General features: G+C 39.1%; 2 protein-coding genes across 2 annotated transcripts in view; both read left to right on the forward strand.

Moving 5' to 3' along the window:
• atp8a1 (ATPase phospholipid transporting 8A1) overlaps positions 1-2033 on the forward strand; it is a 48013-nt gene extending 45980 nt beyond the window's left edge. The window contains exons 10-12 of the mRNA XM_037675196.1: positions 1099-1210; positions 1463-1628; positions 1990-2033. Of these exons, the coding sequence (XP_037531124.1) occupies positions 1099-1210; positions 1463-1628; positions 1990-2033 (322 nt within the window). The remainder of the gene's footprint in view (positions 1-1098; positions 1211-1462; positions 1629-1989) is intronic.
• Positions 2034-6711: 4678 nt separating this feature from the next.
• Positions 6712-23389, forward strand: part of LOC119408664 (probable phospholipid-transporting ATPase IA) — a gene marked incomplete at its 3' end in the record, with an annotated part of 29103 nt that continues 12425 nt past the window's right edge. The window contains 5 exon segments of the mRNA XM_037675507.1: positions 6712-6795; positions 7690-7767; positions 7860-7948; positions 17703-17775; positions 22910-23015. Coding sequence (XP_037531435.1) covers positions 6712-6795; positions 7690-7767; positions 7860-7948; positions 17703-17775; positions 22910-23015 — 430 coding nt within the window.

Raw genomic sequence — 23389 nt, forward strand, 5'->3', positions numbered from 1 at the left:
TCTATCTATCTATCTATCTATCTATCTATCTATCTATCTATCTATCTCTATCTATCTCTATCTATCTCTATCTATATATCTATCTATCTATCTATATATATCTATATATCTATGTATAGATATAGATAGATGGATGGATGGATGGATGGATGGATGGAAAAATGATAAATGGATAGATGATAGATAGATGCATGGATGGATGAATAGACAGATGGGTAGATGGATGGATGACATATAGATGGATGGATAGATTATAGATGATATCTATATATATATATATATGGATGGCTAGATGGATTATAGGTGGATAAATGATAATGGATAAATGATAGATGGATGGATGAATAGATGATTGATGGATGGATGGATAAATGATAAATGGATAGATGATAGATAGATGCATGGAAGGATGGATAGGTGGAAGGATGGATGATGGATGGATGGAAAGATAGATGGATAGATATTAATAGAGATCTAAAACTACTATAACAAAAGTAATCTAGTGTTTGAAAGGGGGTTGGAAGAAGTAAAAACTTGTTTTTGTGCCTCTGATTCACCGTTCAATATTTCACTGTATCAGTTTTCATTTCATATGAAATAACATGATTTGAATTTGCGTCAGTAAACTTTGCTTGAATGAATGTTGCTCTCAGAAGGTGTCTTTATTTAAACAATTTATACAAAACAACAATCACACAAATAAAGGTTACAGCATCATCTAGATTTGTCCTTAACAATTTAGTGCGAAGATTTAATTTCAAAATGGCAAACAACTGCTTTTACTTGGCTTCCACAGTGGTTGCATGTTTTACGTCTTTCTGACTTTTCTTAATGACTTTCATTAACTAAGCCTTTTTTCATTCCAGTTTTACCAGTGCGTATTAAGAAAATTGTGAGATTTTAATTTTGGCACAGCTTATATGAAAGCTACTTATTCTAAATATTTACATAATATAATAATCTATTATGTGTGTGTTTTTTTAGTAAATAGTTTGTCACTAAAAATTGTTCTCAGATAATAATGACATGTTTTGTTGAATTTATGATTGCATGTGCATGTCGACACATACCGATTGGCAATGATGTTCACTGTTACAGCACAGTACCTCTGGGTCCAGACCAAATCTTACTGCGAGGGGCCCAGCTGAGGAACACACAGTGGGTCCACGGTGTGGTGGTCTACACAGGACATGACACAAAGCTCATGCAGGTGAAACCATACAGTTTAAGTCTTTATGTTGACGTCATTCTGAACTAGTAAAATAAAAACCTGAGCATGTTTCCAAATATTAAAAACAAACAAACTTTTTAAACTAAGAGTATTCGTTTTCAGGCTGTTTATTGTCTGCACAGTTTGTTAAAAAAGTCATGCGTAAACTAAACATTCATCTTGTCACAAAGCAGCAAGAAGTCACTTTTAAGTTTCCACTTTTCTCTTTTCAACTGTCACCTTGTTACCCAGAATTCCACACGGCCTCCTCTGAAGCTGTCCAACGTGGAGCGCATCACCAACTTTCAGATCCTCGTGCTGTTTGGCTGCCTGCTGGGCATTTCTCTGGTCTGCTCAATCGGCCAAACCATCTGGAAGTACCAGTACGGCAATGACGCCTGGTACATGGACCTCAACTGTAAGAGTCCCAGCAGCCCTCGCTGCACATCTTATTCCACATATTTTATCTCGCTTGTTCATATCAGCTTATTCTTTTGATCATTTTAAGTTCTTAAATGCTAGTATGTGTTGTGTTGTTTTATGTTGCCTCGGTTCATTTGCTTTTTGTACAACAAGTGAAATATGTGGCAATGTGGGAATAAACGAATTCCCTGTTAACTCAGAAAACACAGTAGTGACATGGCTAAATGTGCCGTGAATGAATCTCATTGAAAGGAAAAAAAAGAAATGGTTGAATATCACTGCTCTGCTTTACTTTTTTGTTCTTTTCTAATGTTCTGTTTGATTTTTGTTTTCTTTGTTGTCATTTTTTTTAACAGCTCCAGGTAACAACCATTTAAAAGCCTTGGCCATCCGTGAATGACCCTCCCTTACTAACCCCTTACTGAAGCTCTGCCTTTGCTAAGCAAATGAAGCCCCCTACCCTCACCCCGTATATGGCTGCCCTACTTTGTACGGGTCTATGCCATGGACGAGCTCATACCAGGGATCCAACAATAGGTTTTTCCCCTCCAGCTCTCTTATACCTTCATCTGATTATTTTCAGTGCCTGATACAAACAATGTTTCACTTATTCTTCATTTTTCTTTTGTGCCACGTTAAACGCTTTGCAGTTTTTTAAAGTCTCATTTTTCCATGAAAAATGAATAGCAGCGTTTCATTTGATTGCAAGCGAGACGCAACTGCGCTCAGGAGGCTTTTCATAGTAGGAGGCGTACATATGTTTGTGACTTGGAACATAATATGTTGCAACTCACGGAGCAGGAGCAGACATTTTCCAAATGCCTCTTCCTCTCTTTATTTTGTGGATTTTTCAATGCACAGAATTACTTGCATTCTCAAATCATCCTGCTTACTTTAAATTACCATTACAACTTTAGTGACAGTCATTCTGTTGAGATAAACCTCTTAACTTGGTATGCAAAGTGTTTAGCGTGACACTGTTGCCATTACTCTGTACCCTAATAGGCCTTTTTTAGAACAGGTTGTGCCCTGGTCAATGTAAGCTTGCCTTAAAACTTACATTTTTCCCTCTCACCTTCTCCAGGCCATTGTTTTGAAATATTCATTATATATGACTTCACATTTTGTCTGCAGTAGCGTTATAAGCTGTTCCTAAAACTTTCTGTGTGAGGAAGGGAAGTGGAAGTTCTAAAGCAAGCATTCATCTTCAAATGATTTCTTTCCATAAGGAGTTGTTGAGGCTCTGTCCAGAGCATATTGTCATACCGTTGACAAAAGAGAGGCGAAGGAGAATGCCTTATTTTTCTGACTCCACTTATTTCCCCTAAATTATTGTAACTTCACTCAATCAGTGTTCTTATTTAAATTGAGGTCAGGCCAGCACTTATCACACGTGCTCACATCACAGAAACGTGTAATCGTGCAGGCTGGCTGGATGATAAATTTGACTTTGACTTTGAGTAAAGTGCTGACACTAGTTATTGCTTTTTCTTAAGGTTACTATAGTAACTAATGCAGGGTGTGAGAGCAAAGATTTACAGCTAATTGTTCTGAATTCATGTCAATGACTCAGTTTAGACCGTTAAATGTAGGTAGAAAGATGCTTGAAAGGTCATAGTTTTTTTTATTAAAAATAAATAAATTTCAAGTATACAGTCATCTAAAAATAGCGCTACCCATCTACAGTTGGCCAGAAAACGTGGACAATCAAAAGACTATATATATATATATATATATATATATATAAGGCATTATAAACCCTTCCCACTCTCTTGCAATATTCTAAACAATGTTTCTAAACTCTAAATGCTCTAAAAGAGCACAGCATGTCATGATTTCAGCTCTCTGCCTCCGGCTGCACTCTGCCAGCGCTCTCGGCCACGCCCACTTCTAGCTGATCAGCTGCAGGAGGAAGTTTCTCCTGCAGCTGTGGGCTGTACACAGGTAAATCATTTAAGATAATTTATTTTAAATAAAATTAATTGCCAATCATGTTGTTCAATCATCAATCAGCCATTGTGTGTCATGTCCAATCTTACTTTGAAAAACTACCATAGAGCGAGTCCGCGGAAAGCGAACTGCGAAGTAGCGAGGGACTACTTTAATTACATAATTTAATGTCTAACCATTAGACATTAATGGATTTTTCACTTCAATAAAGAAACATTTCATTGTTATTTTTGTGGAATTTGGTTTTCTTCAACTATTGTCAGAGCTGCTCCAAAATCTAATGTTTCACTATTATATTAATAAGGAAATACCACAACCAATCGGGCCCCACAGCCTTTAAAGCCTTACAAATATTTTAGGCTTATAACCAACTTTTTCTGCTGTCTTTCTCAGCATAATGTTTCTGTTTTTGCTGAAGATACAGTAAAAATACTTTGTTCAACCATAAGATTTCTGGCAGATTTTAAACGGCTGTGGTTTTCTCCCCCAGTGTATAGCAGACCTGCTAAATTCTCAAGAACCCGACTTAGTTTTATATAATTTGAATATTCTTTGCTGCAAACACCCTTTGAGGATTTTATATTCTTCTTAACTTTTCTTTTTACGACAAAGCATTTAGTACATTTGCAGTTGTGACCTACATGCATGCCCTGGCTTGCTAGTTTGTCTTTTTTTTTAATAACTCTAATCTAATTCAGCATTTCTAGATGTCATAATAAGCCAGCTCCTAGAAGTAACTAAAATGAGACGATATAGAACTCATTAATAACGCCCAACTTTTTTTGGTGACATAATCCAGCCACTCTTTTCCACGTTTTGCTGATTGAGAATACGCTATGGACTGAATCTCCCTCCTTTGCCTTGAGAGCATCTGAAATGTTTGTCTTCCCCCTCACTTCTAAAAGACGTCCTCCCTCACGTGTTGTCGTAGCAGTAGCTTCCATTCTGCCACTTCCTTCGTGCTATCTTTGTTTTTGAAACTGTCTTGTGGAAGGGCTGACCCTCTCAATCGCAAAGCTAAGCTCAAGGCTTGGGTTGAGGAAGGTGACATTTACACCTCCTGCAAGCTGAGGAAAGGTAAATCACATCCCTCCTGTTTTCATGTTTGGTGTCAGTGGGGTTACATGTTTCTCATTAGCAGCTGTTTGGGGCTTTTGCGGGACCAGCATTATTTTGCATAGTGCTTTTTAGAGTTCATTGCCTGGATCATGCTGGATGCCAAGGCTGCTGCTGTGACACTAATGAGATACTCCAGTCCCTGTTCACTACTTTGAAATTTTGGGACATTAAATTGGATTGCTAATCAGTTGAGTTAAAAGAATGAGGTTTGGTGGAAGAAAAGGTTAATTCCAGCTAATGCACAACATTGGCCCGATAAATTTTCTAGTCTGGGATAATGTTGATCCTTAGCCGGAAGGAGCCTCAGGCATTTTCGTTTAACCAACTTATATTTACAAATCAGTACTGATGGGTTTCTTGTGTATCATTCCCCTTTGTCCAAAACGTATCCCCTGACAGATGGCGGGGCTGCTAACTTTGGCCTCAACTTTCTCACGTTCATTATCCTTTTCAACAACCTGATACCCATCAGTCTCTTGGTCACACTGGAGGTTATCAAATTCATCCAAGCCTTTTTCATCAACTGGGTGAGTTAAAGCCACTATGAACATACTTTCTCTATAAAATACAAAGTATATATATTTAAAAAAAGAACAATACTTTCCTGTTTTACCTCAGTGTTGTATTCCAAAATCTACACAACTTTTTGCTTGTGTAGTTTTTGTTATTAAGACATGTATGTGTTTATGCTGTGACCATAAAAATTCTTGTTAAATAAATATTAGTATTATAGTTAAAATGAGTGAAATCTTGAAGACTGCGCTATGCTTTTGCTGCTGATTGATTTCAGGCTGTTGCGTTCATTCGTACTCATCTGCTCACACAGACTCATGTTCGTGCTGATGTTCGGCGTATTATTTTTGTACTACTAGTGCTTAGCGTATTCTTAGTTTAGCGTATTTCTTAGTTCAAACTGTATCTTAGATCGTATTACTGTTTTTCTTTACAATTTATACATTTGTTGGATGTAGCTGGGACACTGTGTACACAATTTCGTTCCACCACATGTACCACGAGGTGCGAATGAACTTTGACTTTGATACTTTAGTTGCATTGGTATTAACTCTGAATCCAATTATTTGGTTCCTGTCAGACATTAAGTAATGGTGGTTAAATATTAATTTATCTACAATGGCAGGTGTAAAAACAAATGAACAATAAAAAATAAAAACAATAATTTAGATGACCAAAACTAGAGCCCGACTGATATGGAAATTTTGACTATCGTTGATACCAGTATCGGAAGGGGAAGGCTACTGCCGATAACTGATATAATGACTGAAAAATTTTTTGAGCTTTGTCCACCCCCAAGAATCTAAGTAAACAGCTACTTTTAAACTTGTTTTAACACTTGAAGTCTTGAAACAATTTTCCTAACGTGCGTTACAATATGTCCCCAAACACCTATACCGGCCTAAAATATCGGCCCTACCAATATATTGGGCGAGCTCTTACCAAAACAACAACAAATTAAATGGAAATCGAATGTAGATTTGTTAGGCTGCCACAACTCATTTTTTTCCATTCATTCAACCTTTATTTATACAGTTTAATCTCATTGAGTCGCAAGAACTCATTTTCAAGAGAGACCTGCAGGTCTAACTGTTGCCACGTTAGTCACGTGCTGGTTTGGCCCCAAGTTGCATCTCTGTCATTTCCACTTTCAGCAAGTGGGAATGCTAAACCCGTTTCTGTTAAAAAATAAATAAATAAATAAAAACAGGTACCCAGGAGTCGTGGCGGATGTCTGGGTGGGGGCTGCCGCGCTGCTGCAGTTCAGTTTCGAGGTTCGAAAATGGGTTGTGGGTCGCCAGGCGCACGTCGCCCCTCTCTGGACATCCGCGTGCGTCCCACGAGGACGCACCCCTTCCTGCCCAGCGGGTAGTCATGGTGGCTGTGCGTTTGAGTTGAGACGGAGAGGGATGCCGAAGGCTCGTTCCGGCGGGTAGCCACGCTTGGGAGTAGGCGGAGGGGCTCCACCATTGTGGCCCATGTCACCCCAAGGCGAAATGACAGAGGGCGCACACACCCTGGCAGGTCCACCGCAAGTGCAGGAGGGCCACCACTGGAGGCGAGAGGCTGACATCGGGTATGTGAGGATTGTTCAAATGTGAAGATATTTAAAAATGAAGCAGAGTTTTTCCACAGAAACAGGTTCAGCATTCCCCCTTGCTGAAGGTGGAAATGACAGAGATGCAACTTGGGGCCAAACCACCACGTGACTAACGTAGCAACAGTACTGCAGAACACTGACAGTAAAATATGTTTTTTTCTTTTTGAATTGTTGTAATATAATTGTTACACAAGAACAAAAATAAATAAAAAATGCTATGTGATGCGTTAGTGCTGTAAATTTTTAGAACTCTGGGGGGAAAATGGACAAAAATGGAACTTTTAAAGTAAAAATTACTGTACATACCTACAGTATATTGCAACAAGAAATCGATGCCAATTTTAGCTTGGTGCTTACTGTGATGTGAGACTTCAGCTCGAAGATGTATTTATTACTTCTTCAAATAAATCTTGTATAAACTGATCAAATCTGACTGATTATACAACATTGTGAGTGTAGGTCCCTCAGCCTAACAGTCTGACCCAATAAGAAGAAAATAATATCTATAAATTATGTAAAAATCAGAGCAAAGTTAAATATATCTGAAACCCATATAGAATTAAACATATGATTAAAGACCAAGTCATCTTATATAACCTGAGGAAGTAGGCCAACCCTATCAAGTGTCTCATCTGAAGAATCATTCATCTTTTTTTAACTAACCCACAGTTATTTTGGGTCCATTTTATTCATAAATTCTTAATTAGTCCCTCACAAGTCATTTTTAGCTACATTCAGGATAGATGGCTTCTTTCTTCTCAGTCCCAGTTTGTTCTGTGTTCTTGAAAAAGATTTTGCTGTCCTGGTAGATGGGAAGCATCGGTTGTTTTGGGGTTTTGTTTTTGCTTTAATTGGATCGAGTGGTTTCTTCTAGGACACTGACATGCTGTATGAGCCCACAAACACACCTGCGATGGCCCGCACATCCAATCTGAATGAAGAATTAGGCCAGGTAAACAATATAATTTAAACTTTATAATTGTTTTGTGTAGTTATGGGTTGAAAATATTTTGTTTCGACTTAACTGCTATTTCCCCCAAATAGGTGAAGTACATTTTCTCTGACAAGACGGGTACGTTGACCTGCAACGTGATGCAGTTTAAGAAGTGCACCATCGCTGGTGTGGCCTATGGGTATGTCCTGTTTTCTTCCCCCCTTTCACTTCCCCTGACTTTCTCCTCTCATCTTCCACCGTTGTCTCCTCCTTCACCTTCATTAAATGCAGCGTATGCATCAAAGTGCATCTGGCATTTCTTCTTCCTCACCTTCTCATTAGCAGCTGCATCAGTGCTTCTGTGAATGTAAACTATAAATAAAACATGAACAGACACTTGCAAGCAAAAACCCTTTCAACATCTTTCATGCAGGTTGTATGCATAATTATTTAATTAATAAATAATAATTAATTGCATGTTTGTTAAAAAAAATAAAAATAATTCCTCTTAAGTTGTCCAAAATGATGTGTTTACATGATAATAGTCAGGATCTTATTATAACACCTGGATAAAACCAAAGCACAAAGTTATTAATAAAATGAATATGAATTAACAAAAATGAAGTAATTAATCACATATCGGTTTAAAAAATTTATCGCGATTAATCACTTTTCAAGACAAATTATAATAAAGATGGATTCATTCATCAATTAAGTAATTAAGTCACTACTTTTCTTGTTTAGTTTTTACTTAGACACACTGTTTAAAAGCATTTAAATAAATTTTGCACAGAAAATGCAGAACGTAACTAAAGTGCATTGCAAACATTCATTTTGTGGTTCAGAACATTCACTGTTGGAATTAGTGTGAACTGCAATTTAGAACAACAAAGTCCATGCTCAATATTCCAGGTATAAAATCCACCATTTTTCAGTCAGGTCATCTGGACGGTTTCTTTTTTTGTGCTGAAACATTTCGTCTTCGATCCGAAAGGCTTCATCAGTCAAGGAAACACACAACAAAACTGATTCTTCCCCCAACAGCTTACTCCAAAGTGGAACAAACCAGTTCTGCTTGTGATAAGATGGACTGTCAACAACAAGGAAGAGGGCCGGCAATGGAGGAGGGGTGTACCAAAGAGACCATCCTTCTGGATGCCTTCTGGATCGAAGGCGAAACGTTTCAGCACAAAAAAAGAAACCGTCCAGATGACCTGACTGAAAAGTGTTGGATTTTATACCTGGATTATTGAGCATGGACTTTGTTGCAATTTAGAACCTTACAAAACATTTCTGCTTTGTTTTGAAACCAGATCTCCTCCTCTACATTTAGCCAGCTACTAAGGCACAGCAGTGTCTCCACATTACTAGAAGAGAGAGCAGCTCTCTTTTTCTGAATGATGTGGCCTGAGAAGGAGAACATTCACAGGGTACAGTGGTGGCAGGTGTTGAGAGATATTTGTGGACCATTTGTACTATTCCAAGATTTGAGTTCGTTTTTTTTGACCACCACTGCAGTGGGAACTCATCCGTGTCAGTTTTGGATTCTGATTTGTAGCAGTCCAATGTAGATTGAATGAACTCTGCCTCATCGTCTGTGTTTGAATCAGTTGATGCAAGCAAGAAGATGGACATCTTCCTCTTCTTTAGTGGCACTTCCTCTGTTGTTTGAGCACCTTGGATCTGGGCATTTCTACCCTCTTTGAGCAAGTTGTTTAAACAACTCCACACTTCGCCTCTGTCAGATTTAGGCAGGCATTTTAAGTCCTTGAACCTGGGATCAAGCGCAGTAGCATTCTAGAGCCAAGTGAGATTGGAGTTCTCCTTTCGTTGAGCCAGGTCTTCACAAAAGGCCTGTTTGAATCACAGTATGTTGACAGTATCATCATCTGAAGGCTCCATGAATCTGAACATGTGGCAGAAGGCAGGTAACACCACAGAACAGGAGATGTAGGGCTGTCCATCCAGAGTTTCACTGACATACCTGTGAAAACGCATAAATTCATAACAACAATTGATTTATTAGAGCACCTGTCACCATAAATAGTCTTATTCCTGTCTTACTTCTAAAACATGCAGAAAAACACACACAGTTGGTTTGTCTATTCTTTACCCTGCTTAACTAATGTCAAGTTAACTAATATAATACAAGGAAACGGCAATAAAAATGTACCTGCATGGCTCAAGTAGCTCCTCCAACTTCTTCAGCTTTCCAAGCTCAGCGTCTGTAAGCAGGGGAAACTTGCTGTTGTGTAGAGCTGTTGTTTGCAGTGTCTGTCGGAAACCTCCTCCCTATGACGTCGCTGCCACAGCGGGATGTTTAGCCTTCAGGTGATATGTAAGAAATGAACTGCTTCGGTGGTAATTAAATCCACCTTTTCAAAGCGCACAAATTACCTTGGTTTTGTCCAAAGAACCATCTGAAAACAACTTAAAACAAAATTCAAGTTCAAGTTACCATAATTGTCATTCACATCACATGTGGTACATGAGGTGGGACGAAATCGTGTACGCAAGGTCCCAGTTACACCCAAAAATAGCAAAAATTGTCCATTTAATACTGCGTCTTCCTTTTGATCCATCGCTAGCTTTACTGAGCAAATGGAAGTGAGGTACGGCAACACCGAGGGGGCGCTTTTGTCGGGTTAATTTATTTTATTGCGTTAAAGTAAAAAATATATATATATAACGCAAGTACTTACCAGGGACGCAAGGGCGGTGAGCATGTCCAGAGAGACGCTGCAGAGTTCAGATAAAATCACTCCGTTCAAATAGTTCCCTCTGGAGAGATCCATACACACTCAGGGGGTGCCGAGGACAACCAAAGACGAATCCAGAGTCCTGAAATGATGACAGAATGTTTATTCAGCTGGGCCGCTCTGAAAAGTCCATGGACATTCCTCGGTAGGAGGGGAGGGAGGGGCAGAGCTTCAGGTTTACAAAACTTCCAGGCGGGTTGAGATAAGATGGCCTGTCAAGACCAGTCAGGGAGCCGAATTTAGATAAACACGATTGTTTTGGGGACAGGCAGAACATTACTGACATCTGCCTTCAGTCTGTGTCAGTCCACTCGGTTCCGAAACATCCAAATTACATGGCCACACCAATGGACTGTGCCTGAGAATAATCCCCGAGATCTGATCCATCCTGCCAAAAGCATGTGAGTCTGGGTGCTCGAGGCACGTACCAAGCCATCATAAGGCAAGCAGCACGATCAGGCCCAAATTTGCTGCCGACGACTTCCTTGATTGTAGATAAACCAGCAACCAGCCGAATCCAAAAAGCAGGAAGCAGTTATCATAAATCCAATTATAAATGCATCCTTAAAATCCACAAATGACAGCAGAGATAGACACGTCATCAAGTCTTCCAAGTCGATGAGATATCCATCTGCGTGCGTGCCAACAGGGCAAATCGGCTTGCCTAAATCCGGTCTTCTCTTCGAAGAAATGTTATCAGTTGTGTTCAGGAACCAACTGTCCAATTCCAAGTCCATAGTTATGATATGGAACATTTGTAGAAGAGAGGCTCTAAGCAGTTTCACAGACAGGGCAAAGCAAAGCGTAGTGGAGAGGGAGAGGAGGAGAAAACGTGCGCCCTTGAGAATAGCAAGTGTTGAGAACTGAACTTGAACTTGGACTACTGTATCTCTACTTTGCAGTTTTTCACCTATCGCGGGTGGGCGCGGTCCCCGACACCCACGATAAATCAATCAACCTTTATTTATACAGGTAAATCCCATTGAGCCTCGAGGACTCATTTACAAGAGAGACCTGATTTCAACAAAGAAAGATGACAACAATGGACAACAGCAACAACAATAAACAGTTATAAAAAAGCATACTACAGTTTTTTTTTTGTTTTGTTTTGTTTTAACAAATAGGATGGCTAAAAGGAAAAGGTAACAAAACAAAAAACAGCTAGATTCCAAGACAAATGTAGAAAACTGTAGAAATGTAGAAAAAAAATAAATGAAGGACCACTGTATAAATATAGATATATATATATTTTTTTTCTTCTTCTTTTTTTGGCTGGCCTTCTTCAGTGAAGTCGTGTGAAGATTTAGCAATTATTTTTTGCGCCAGATGTCCTTCTTGACGCAACCACAGACCACCGAGCTACCACAGCCCTCTGTGTGGAGCAGAGAGCTGCTCTCTAGTGTGCTCGGGGGAGCAGATGGAGGGGCTTAAGGGCCTTGCTCAAGGGCCCAGAGTGGTGCAAATGAGGGTGGAAGCAGGTGTGGGCGCTTCACCTATCCCATCCACATTTTGATGTTGTCAGTATTGTTTAACATTTCGTTAAGTCAGGCCTTGGTGTCTTCTACAAAACTTGTAATTCTATGCTTAGATAATTAGCCTCAACAAATGCAAAACAAGTGGGCGAACAGTGTCTTCAGAGAACCAGAAAGCCAGTGCGGGCGTGACAGTACATGATTAATCCCATTAGAATTCAATTAAAAGTGTGATTGATGAAGTGCAGACTGAAAGGCAAAAAGATGATCTTTTATCTTCATTTTATTTTAGCTTCATTTCTCGCTGCTGAAGCTTTTCATTCAGCTCCGGTTGTTTAAAAACACCAGCTGCTCTTCAAGCCAACAATATCAGACTGAGGGGTTGAAGTTCAAGTTATGATCTGAAAATATTCTTTACATTGTTTCTTTCCTTTATTTAATGTTTAGGACTGCCGGTGCTAATTAAAGGCAAATTTAATAATTTTGGTGTTTACTAATCTGTGCCACGTGTCTTTTTCTTTGTTTGTTTTTAGTTTTTTTAATTTTTAATTGGGTCAAGCTTGCTGGTCAACAGGGAAAGACTTATTTTCAACAACTAATTTATTTCTTGCAAGTATAACTGTTTATCATTATTTCTCTGAAACATCTCCATTTAATGCATCTAATAAAGATTTGTAAACATGAGGAAGATCCACAGTAACTGCGGCCATTGTTTTGTCTTCTCCTTTTTTTATTCTAAGAATTGGAGTCAGGGAGTTTACTGCTGTTTAATCTGAAGGTTATTGTTGTATAGTCCTAATTAATTCATATAAACAAGCTTCATGTTCTTTGATGCTTTCATAAATCTCTGCTCAATCAGGAAATATTGACTCATAATTGTCTGAAGATAGCTATTTTTTATGTTTGAATCTGAAATTAAAAGGCTAGAAAACTACCTTTCAATTATTTGACTTGACACCAAGAATACTTGAAATAGCTAACACAGATATAGAAATGTTCAAGCCTGTGCTTAGTTCTCACAGAATGGCATCACTTGTAATTTGGTGCCAGCACAAACACAAAGCCCCCACTGACGCGGCCGCCTGCATGTGTTCTTCATCACAAATTAAGTGCTGCTGTAATTAATAAAGCTGTCCCCGAGGGTGAAGAAATGAATTAATTCCACTGGAATGAAGTCCAAATCTGAAGGAGAAATGGTTTTCTGTTGATGAAAGGCTCTCAAGACCCTCCTGACCCAATAGACTGGAGTAAGAGCATACTTTCAATATGCCATCCAGCGAGGAAGCTTACAAAATAGGAAGCTTAAGTTATAGTTATTGTGGATTTTTTTTATTTTTTTTTGCCAAGCAGATTTGTCATTACTGACTATATTCTAGTGGGTGTTTATCTGATATGTTTAGTTCGACACATCAATTATCCGATTCAGACGTATTTGTTGTTGCAAATGATAGCAATGTTTCTTTTCTGAAAGTGAAAGAGCTAAATGCTCACAGCGCTAAGTGCTCACAAATCAAATGGAGAGCTGTAATGTCCTGCGGAGCACTCTTGTTACTGTTAACAAATTCTGCACTTTCAATCTAGGATACAGAAATGTACATTTAGGTATAAAATGTCTTATTTATAGAATAAACGTGGGTCAGAGCTCGCACTGAAATTTCAACCACATTTTAATTAGCATTTTCTGAAAATAGCTTTAGCTTTTTCAGACTCTGCTGCTTTCCAATGGTCAGAGTGAAACACAACTGTTGTAAGTCTGCAATTGGTTTTGCACCATTTTGAAACTAACAATGGATAAAAACAAGATTGTTGTGTGTGTCATGTTTACCATTTAAAGACTGCCAGCTTTGCAAAAGCTCACACGTGAAGGCAGCAGGAATCCATGTAAATATTCCAAACAGTGCCACCGTGGAAACTCAGTAGTGTTACACAAATCTTTTATCTGAGAGTCTTTGCAGTTTGTTTTACTGAATTAAAAAAAACACATACTTCTTTTCAAATAATTAACTGATTAAAGTTACTAATATCAAAAACATTGACATGCTTTAGCATTAAGAAACACATAAAGACAGTCAATACTGTTGTTTTTTTTTTCCGTGTGTGTTTGCGCTTCCTCTCAGAATGACCAAGTTTTGTAGTGGAGTGAGTCTTTTGACTCCACTTCTCTTTCTCTCGGTCTGCCTGTTTTTAGCCCAGGAATACTCAACTCAGGCATCATTTTTGTTTGAGCGAATCATACAGTCAACTGGTCGAAGTCATTTCTTCAAGTCCTTACTTTTTCACAGCCTGGACTTTGACCACAGGCAGCTGGTACTGATCCATCTTTTAAGAACAGTCATCAAGAGTTAAATGCTGAGGCAACATAAAATCCATCTATTTGGTGAAACTTTATTTAAAATCTCCAAGTAAGGCCTGTATTAGGCATCATCAGAGTCACTGATGGGGCATTCAGGGACACTCAGAATTTTGCATTTAACTTTGGAAAAAAATAAAAGGTACTATTTCCTATATGGAGAATACAGTAGTCCCTCATGTATCGCGGGGGATCCGTACTCTGAAGATCTGCGATAAGTGAAAAACTGCGAAGTAGGAATAGTAGTACAAGTAGTAAGTAGTATTTTTTTAAATTATTTATATAGATGTATATTAAAGCATTTTAAACCCTTCCCATACTTTTGCAAATTCTAAACAATGTTTCTAAACTCAAAACGGTGAACGGCTGATCAGCTGCAGCTGGAAGTTTATACTGCAGTAAGGGCTGCACAAATGTGCAGCAGGTGCTAAATCATTTAAAATAATTTATTTTAAACAACAATTTTGTGCCGATCGTGCGGTGTGCGTCATGACCAATCTCATTTTGAAAAACCGCGATAGAGCGAATACGCGATAAACAAACCACAAAGTAGTGAGGGACGTTTGTTGGTTACTAATGAATACAAAAGTTTCACATCTCAATGCACAACAAAAGGCATCTCGAGGTGCAATACCGTAACAAAATTACCCATTTCAGATCATATCAAATTACATGCATTTGAATTCAACTATTTATTCATATTTCTTAAACATTTTCAGAACCTTTTGTTTTGTTTTGGCTCTAACTTCAGATAACCTTCTACATGCATGCTTTGAGGCACCTCTTTTAAATTTAACCTATTTTAAATTTGGTGCTCGTAGTATGTAGCTCCTGGCAGTATAATAAACACAACAAATGAATCATTAGAGAGCTTGCTTTAATCCCCTAACTCCAGCACCTTACATCTGACCTACCATACTTTAACCTCCTCATAGACGAACCCATTTTAACTAAACCTGGTTGTTAACTGAAGACGTTGTCAACAAGATGCTTTTTGTTTCCGCCTTCGCTTCAACAGTCACATCCCTGAGGCTGAGGAGGGTAGTTTTGCAGAGGATGACTGGTAAGATGATGGGTGTACGATGATGGTCGTTTATTTTCCTGCTTCTGTGATGTATCAGTGCTGCATTGGCTTGTGGAAATTGTGACGTTGTTTGTTGTTCTGTGTGCGTGCAGTACTTCTTGAACTTGTTGTATTTGGCCGTGTGCATCTGTTGATGTGAAAGGACGGGCTCAATCCAATAATTCAGAGGTTGTCATTTTTTTGTGGCTCTGTGTATGTCTGGAAATAAATAAACGAAAACAGACTTTTCAGTGAGTAATATTGCTCTGAGACTGATATTATGCAGCCCGTTCTCCCGCGCACATCTGTAACTTTGGCATGGACAGATTCTCATCCATATACTTTCTCTTTCTCACACATTTGTTACACTCTCTCACCCAGTTCTCACAGATTTGCAGCATGGGTGTGGCATTTCCAGTTTGCATGAGGGTTTGAAGTCTATTTCAAATAAAATGTTGAGTTTTGCTACTTTAAAATATGTTTCAGGTGTTCATGAAGGTGTGTAGCTCCTGTGAAACAGCTGCGCTGGACTTTATACTTTCAATCCATGGATTGGAAATGCAAAAAAAGCAAAATAAGAATGATTCATTATCAACAAAAATTTAAAATATTAAAGGAAAAATAGCTTATAACAAATCTAATGTTTCCAAGTCTGAGCAATGAAACATTAAATGTCTGACCGAACTTATCTATGAGTATGATTTTTTTTTTTTCCTTTTTATCTAGAAGTTTAGAGTCTGTGGCTTGGTTTTGATCTGGATCTGATGCCTGATTATTGACTGAACAGCCAGCACTCGTGTTTCCATAGCGACAGAACGTCTGTTTGCTGGCAGATAATCGATACCGTAGCATCCCTCTCACCCAGTCTCGCATCTAACAAATTTCATCAAGACAAAAGGCGTGTTGAGCTGCTCCACTGCTGCCATTAAAAGAATAACAGTTCTGAGCTTCTTACACAGTTTCAGTTATTATCCATGGAAATGACAGAATAAATTAAATAAAGAATTAAGTACTAAGTTTGCAAATATGAGTCTTTATCCATTGTGAAACAGTACCATAATGTCCCATTTCAGGACATTGCATCCTCAAATTCAATTAAATTCAGTTTAGTTATATAGCACCAAGTCAAATGATTATCTTTTGATGACATGACTGAATCCCAATCAACTCTTGATACGTTTACTTTATTGAAACTTTGGAAGCGTTCATTTGCTTTCTGTGTGCATCTTAGCGAATTCAACAAAAGCCAGTACGGCTGGCACACAGCGCTAGCTTTGCTTTTAACTGTTACAGGTTTGTCAGTGCCCAGATAATCAAGTGAGAAGCAGAGCTATTTTCTCAGTGACGTGTTTAGTAGTCCTGTCATGATAAACAATAAATCCATTAATCTCATGATGAATGAAAACTATCAACCGCATATTCATTTATCGGCTTTATCGTTTCTTCGTGTCTCTTTCTACTGATGACACTGGATGACAAAAGACTCAACCGTGGTGCTCTTCACTGACCCCTACCCTTCTCTTTTCTCTTTAAAATCAGTTTTAACCGTCCAAAATCGTGTTTTTGGATCGTTAAAGCAGCTAAGCTGAGAAGCTAAGCTATGAGCTAAGCTAACCTTGGGAATAAACCTCCGTCTTGTCGAGCTTCAAAATGCATGGTTGAAACCTGTGCCTTCGTGTCAAAAGTTGTTTTTCTCTGCAAAAATATGCTGAGAACTTGTTTACTGATTGAAAAAAATATATATATTATTAAAGCTTTGTGTGAAAAATTCTATGCTAAAGAGATCAAACCGCACCGAGCGTCCACCATGTCATCCCATGTCATGTCAAGGGCCTTCCCTCCCATTTTTCTTAGACACACTGCTCTACTATCCATCCTTTGGTTCAAACAGTCTTATACTGCCATCAGGTGGTCAAAAAAGGTACTACACTCCAAACAAATCAACATTTCCAAAATTTGACAATTAATTATAGTTAAATTTCAAACAATATTTTTGTTTATCGCAATAATTTCTGAGACGCCCAGCAAAATTTGTTATTATGACAGGCCTAGTCTTTAGTCTTAATTTCTTGTGCAACATGGTGCCTTTCCCCATGAGACTTTTTATCTATGATGCTACATTCTTTCTTGTTTTTTCCTGATTATTTATAAAATAAGTGATGTTAAAATGTCTGGGAAAATTCAGGTAAATGTAATGTATGCCTTCTCCCCTCCCCCTTCAAAAACATTCAGCCCATGCTCCACTTTACTTTTGTTGTTTTATGTTTAAGTGTTGTGATGAGCTGACCTCTCCATTTCCTCTTTCTCAGGCACAGCACACACTCATCAGAAGAGGCTGGATTTAATGACCCGAGTTTACTGGAAAACCTCCAAAGTAATCACGTAAGTAATGTCAGGGATCCCCATCGCCTGCCTCCAGTGACTGCTGCTCCTGCTTAGGACAAATTAAGGAGTTTAAATCTGATTGTATGTGGTTATGTAACATATTATTTCCATTTTAAGTGAACAGTTTTGGCAAGCATGCTCCTTCAAAATGGCAATGTGCAGTACTGGGACAAATTTGGAGACCAAAGAATTTCCCATAATTTTCAGTAAAACAGTGCTGAGAGGTGATATACTGTTTCTGTGTACAATAATGTAAATACAAAGAGGCAAATGTTACAATAAACCCATTTGAACAAGATGGAGAGAAGCCTCACTCACTGCTTTGCCTTTTCTTAGTGAGAAACCCATGACTGACACCTCACCCACTGCTAATTACCAACCACAGCTCTCCATGCACTCTTTATTCATTATTTTTTTGATTTGTAACAATTTGGTCATCATTACTCTATAACTGAAAATGGTGCAAAGCATTGTAGTATGTATAAAGACAATCATTTTAATGTAATATAGAATCATAGTCAAATTAGTTTAACAAAAAAAATCTGTCTTCCTTTTAAATGTTATTTTGGATTTGAGAAAAATGCAGATTATCCTAATCCTCTGAGACTAAAGTTTAATTAACACACCATTGTAACTTCACTTTCACTTACCAGTATATTACAATATTACAAAAGGTAAAGAGGTACAAAAAGGTACAAAGTTCTTTATTTGCCATTTGTGCGCAGACTACCAATACAGGCACATTAAAATTCTATTACTCTCCCTTCTGTGCTAAATGAAATGATACAGTTCACCCAACACCTGATGTTCTTGAAGTGCAAACAGTTAATGGGTGTCGGGAGTGTTTTTACTTGAACATTTGTCCTTCTGACCGTTACTAGCAGTTTTCATGGCTGCAGTCTGTTCAAGGTAGTATTTTTTGCTCAGTGTTGAAAGGGATTTAACAAACTTGATAATAATTAGCTTTCCCTCTGATGCGTTCCATGTTTCTTGGATTTGCGATCCATCTGCAGAGCTTCAGCAGCTTTTGTGGTGGTTTACTCTGGGCACACCATTATTTTTCTCTGTCCCATGTTTTTCACTCTGAAGTAATAATAATAATACATTTTGTTTGAAGACGCCTTTCATGGCACTCGATGACACCGTTAGGCTTGTCACAATAACAAATTTTGCTGGGTGATTAATTGTCTCAGAAATTATTGCGATAAAAGATAATATTGTTTGAAATTTGATTATTGTCAAATTTTAGAAGACAGGTTGGTTAATTTGTTTTGAGTGTATTACCTTTTTTGACCACCGGATGGCAGTATAAGACTATTTGAACCAAAGGATGGATAGTGAGGGAGCGAGCAGCGTGTCTCTTTAAGAAAAATGGGAGGGAGGCCCCTTGATGTGACATGGGCTGTCTCTTGTTTCTTTTTTTTTTATTTTCAAAATGGCGGACGCTTGGTGTGGTTTGAGCTCTTTAGCATATCATTTGTCACACAAAGCTTTTAATAAATAAAAAAAAATCAGTAAACAAGTTCTCAGTTTCTTTTTGCAGAGAAAAACAACTTTTTACACGAAGGCTCGGGTTTCAACCGTGAATTTTGGAGCTTCGACAAGACGGAGGTTTTTTTTCCCCCCCGAGGTCAGCCCGTTAGCTTAGCTCGTAGCTTAGCTTCTCAGATTAGCTGCTTTTAACAATCCAAAAACGTGGTTTTGGATGTTTAAAACAAATTTTAAAGATAAAAGAGAAAGGGAGGGGTCAGTGAAGAACACCGGAGTTGTGATTTTTGTCAATCCAGTGTCTTCAGTAGAAAGAGAGAGACATGAAGAAACGATAAAGCCGATAAATGAAAATGAGGTAGATAATTTTCATTTATCACGCGATTAATTGATTTATTGTTTACTGTGACAGGCCTAGACACCGTACAATAAAATACAATATAAAATGCAGTAAAAACAAAAGAATAAAACAATAACATGATCATACATGACATAAATTAAGTACAGGTTATGTGGCTAGGAGAGTCCTGTTTAAAGAGAATAGTTTTGATTGGGGATTTGGAAAATGGAGATTGTGGGAGAATTTTGATGTTTGTGGGGAGCAGGCTCCAGAGGTGGAGTGCTGAGTGAGCCCATAGTGATCAGATGCGCAGGTGGTTGGGTGAGTCAGAGTCAGAGAGTCAGAGTCAGAGTTTCTTTATTGTCATTCGCACCTCATGTGGTACATGTGGTGGAGCGAAATTATGTACACAAGGTCCCAGTTACATCCAACAATAAAATGTATAAGAAAAACAGTAATAAGATCTAAGATATGAACTAAGAAAAACATCAACTAAATATACACTAAGCACTCATAACATAAAACATTGAACATCAGCACAAACATGAACATGAGTCTGTGAGCAGATGTACACGCATGAACACATCAACATTGAAACAGATCAGCAGCAACATGAAACAGATCAGCAGCAACATGATATGGTTTTTCACAGTGATTATTCTGGTTAGAGATTCATGAGTCTAACAGCCTCAGGGTAGAAGCTGTTCCTCAGTCTAGTGGTTCTACACTTAATGCTCCTTAACCTCCTTCCTGAGGGGAGTGGGGCAAAAAGTGAGTGTGCTGGGTGAGTGGGGTCCTTCATGATGCAGGTGGCCCTCTTCCTGCATCTGGAGGTGTAGATGTCTGTGATGGTGGGGAGACTGATTCCAACAGATTTCTGTGCAGCCTTCACCACTCTCTGCAAAGCTTTTCTTTCTGCAGCTGTGCAGCCTCCATGCCACACATTGATGCTCGAGCACAGGATGCTCTCCACTGCACACCTGTAGAAGGAGGTGAGGACTGAGCTTCCCAGACCAGCTCGCCTCAGCCGTCTGAGGAAGTAGAGTCTCTGATGAGCTTTCTTGATCAGGCTGGTGGTGTTGTTGCTCCAGCTGAGGTTGTCATTCATGTGTACACCCAAGTACTTGTAGCTGGAGACCACTTCCACCGCAGATCCTCTTATGTTCAGGGGGGTGTAGGTGTTTTTGTTCCTTCTGAAGTCCACAATCATCTCCTTTGTCTTCTTCACATTGATGTGAAGGTTATTCTCTCTGCACCAGCTCTCCAGGTGTTCCACCTCTTGCCTGTAGCTGGACTCATCATTGTTTGTGATGCATCCCACCACCGCTGTATCATCTGCAAACTTTACAATGTGACAGCCTGGATGGGTAGCTGCACAATCATATGTGAGCAGAGTAAACAGAAGGGGGCTCAACACACATCCCTGAGGAGAGCCAGTGCTGAGGGTTATGGTGGAGGAGGAGAGGTTGTGGATCCTCACTAACTGTGGTCTGTTTGTTAAAAAGTCTAGTACCCAGTTGCAGATGGAGGGGCTTAGTCCTAGTGTGGATAGTTTGTCCATCAGGGTTTGGGGGATCATGGTGTTGAAGGTGGATGTGAAGTCCACAAAGAGCAGACGGACGTAAGAGTTTTTCTGCTCCAGGTGGTTGAGTGCAGTGTGGACCACAGAGGAGATTGCATCCTCTGTTGATCGGTTCTCACGGTATGCGTACTGATGAGGGTCCTCGTTGATGTTGATGGTTGTTTTGATGTGAGTCATGACCAGTTTTTCGAAGCATTTAGCGACTATCGGGGTGAGGGCCACTGGCCGATAGTCATTCAGACCAGTCACTGTAGAGCTTTTTGGGACTGGGATGATGGTGGCAGTCTTCAGGCAGGTGGGAACTGTCTCCAGGGTAAGTGAGGTGTTAAAGATGTCTGCCAGCACCTCAGCTGGGTGGAGGAAGAGGACCTGAGAGAGTAGCTTGGTGTTAATGTGGAGGAGTTCTGTGCGAAACTGAGGGGTGAGGTTGTTGAGGGTTTTGAAGGCGAGGAGCAACATTTTGTAGGAAATGTGAGAAGTGACAAGTGTTTGTTGCTGTGGCTGTAAAACAAGTTGCGTAGAAGTGAGTGGGGATGATGGCTGTGCACCTTTGTGTAAAGGATTGCATCTAATTTCACAGTCAGAGCAAGAACATGTTGTGTTAACACAGCCATTTATAACTGAGAGTTCATTTGCTGGATGTTTTCTCAATCTTGAGCTCTAAATTTAGTTCACACACAAGATCTGTCTCTTACACTCTCACACATACACACGGCCAGACGTATACACCAACATGTCCTTCAGAGGGTACCTGTCAACCTACAGCAGATTAGCATGCTGCTAGGAGACAAAGGGCCTCTCACAGCCACCTGGACTGTAATGAACTCTTATTTTCCACTCACAAGTGTCGCTTTGATTCACCTTTTTTGTCCCCATCATTTATTTTCTACTTTGCTCCTTTCATCACCGTCCTCAAGGCCAGTTGAAAGAAAATATTACTCCGAGCTTTAGTGCACAGCTTTGCTCGAAAAGTGGAATATAGCACTTTGCAGCATCCCTAAATAGTCCCTATTTGTGTGTTCACTGTGTAACTGCAGGTTGAAAGCTGTATTGATGGCTCGTGGTTTTGATAAAATAGGAATTTAATTATGCTCAGTCTGTTTTTAGCTCATTGTTAATAGTTTGCAGCCAAGCTACTGTTGGTCCTGTTGCTGGATTATTCAGACCTTTACGGTCCCTGAGGCTTCTGACTTCTCTGACTCAGTTGTAGTCGCCGACTCCAAACTGGTGGTCCTTCAGCATTGGGTAGGAGCTTTAGCAGATGCCTGTCTGAGTCCACCCTACAGCAAATTAGTCATACTGGTCCCTTCATTAATGTAAATGCCCTCAGTATGTAGGCCGAGTCCTTTTTACGTTAGCTGAGGCTAGTTCATATTGGATGAAAAAGCACGACTAAATGTGTGTCAGAGCTTGAATCTTGCAGGCATGCTCTACGTGACCCAATTGGCTTGTTTCCAGTGGTTATTTGTTTGCTTAAATGTAATTGCTAAGAACTGAAGCCACATGTTTTTGATATACTGACAAACACTTAGGCTGTTTTTGTATTTACTGTTGGCATAGGAGAAAATGTCATTTTTTTTTATTTATTTTTTTGTCTTCAGCTTTAAGACCGCAATAAATATTTTTATAACTCAGATTAGAACAAGATGTGCAAATGCGTCAAGGTCTTTGGTTTCATTTAAGAACATTAAAAGTCAATGTGACTCTTCTACTTTCTGTAGCCCACAGCTGCTGTTATCCTGGAGTTCATGACCATGATGGCCATCTGTCACACAGCAGTCCCAGAGTGCACGAACGGAAAAATCACCTACCAAGCTGCATCTCCAGGTATCACACTTTCTACTGGAATGTACTTCCTATATATAAAAGATGTTGCTTTGGAATGATAACAGATCTGTGCAGTCACAGCTGATGATTCGCCCAACAAATGCCTTTGTTTCAATTTGTTACCTTGAAATTGTTAGCAATGGTTATTTTCAGATGCAGCCCGTAAATTGTTCATTATGTAAAGCAAGATATGCTAACTTGAGCTTTGTATTGTAGAAGAGGTTGAGGATTTCACCGTTAAAAATGATATACTTCAACGCATGCAGCAAATTAGTAATTTAAACCATTGCATATAGGAAGCAGTAGTGCTAGATACAAGCTTATTACTTTTTCATCAGTATCACACACTTCACACATTGTGTGTTGTTTAAATG

Source organism: Nematolebias whitei, chromosome 4 (assembly GCF_014905685.2).
Source record: "Nematolebias whitei isolate Nwh7 chromosome 4, NemWhi1, whole genome shotgun sequence".
NCBI lineage: Eukaryota > Metazoa > Chordata > Actinopteri > Cyprinodontiformes > Rivulidae > Nematolebias > Nematolebias whitei.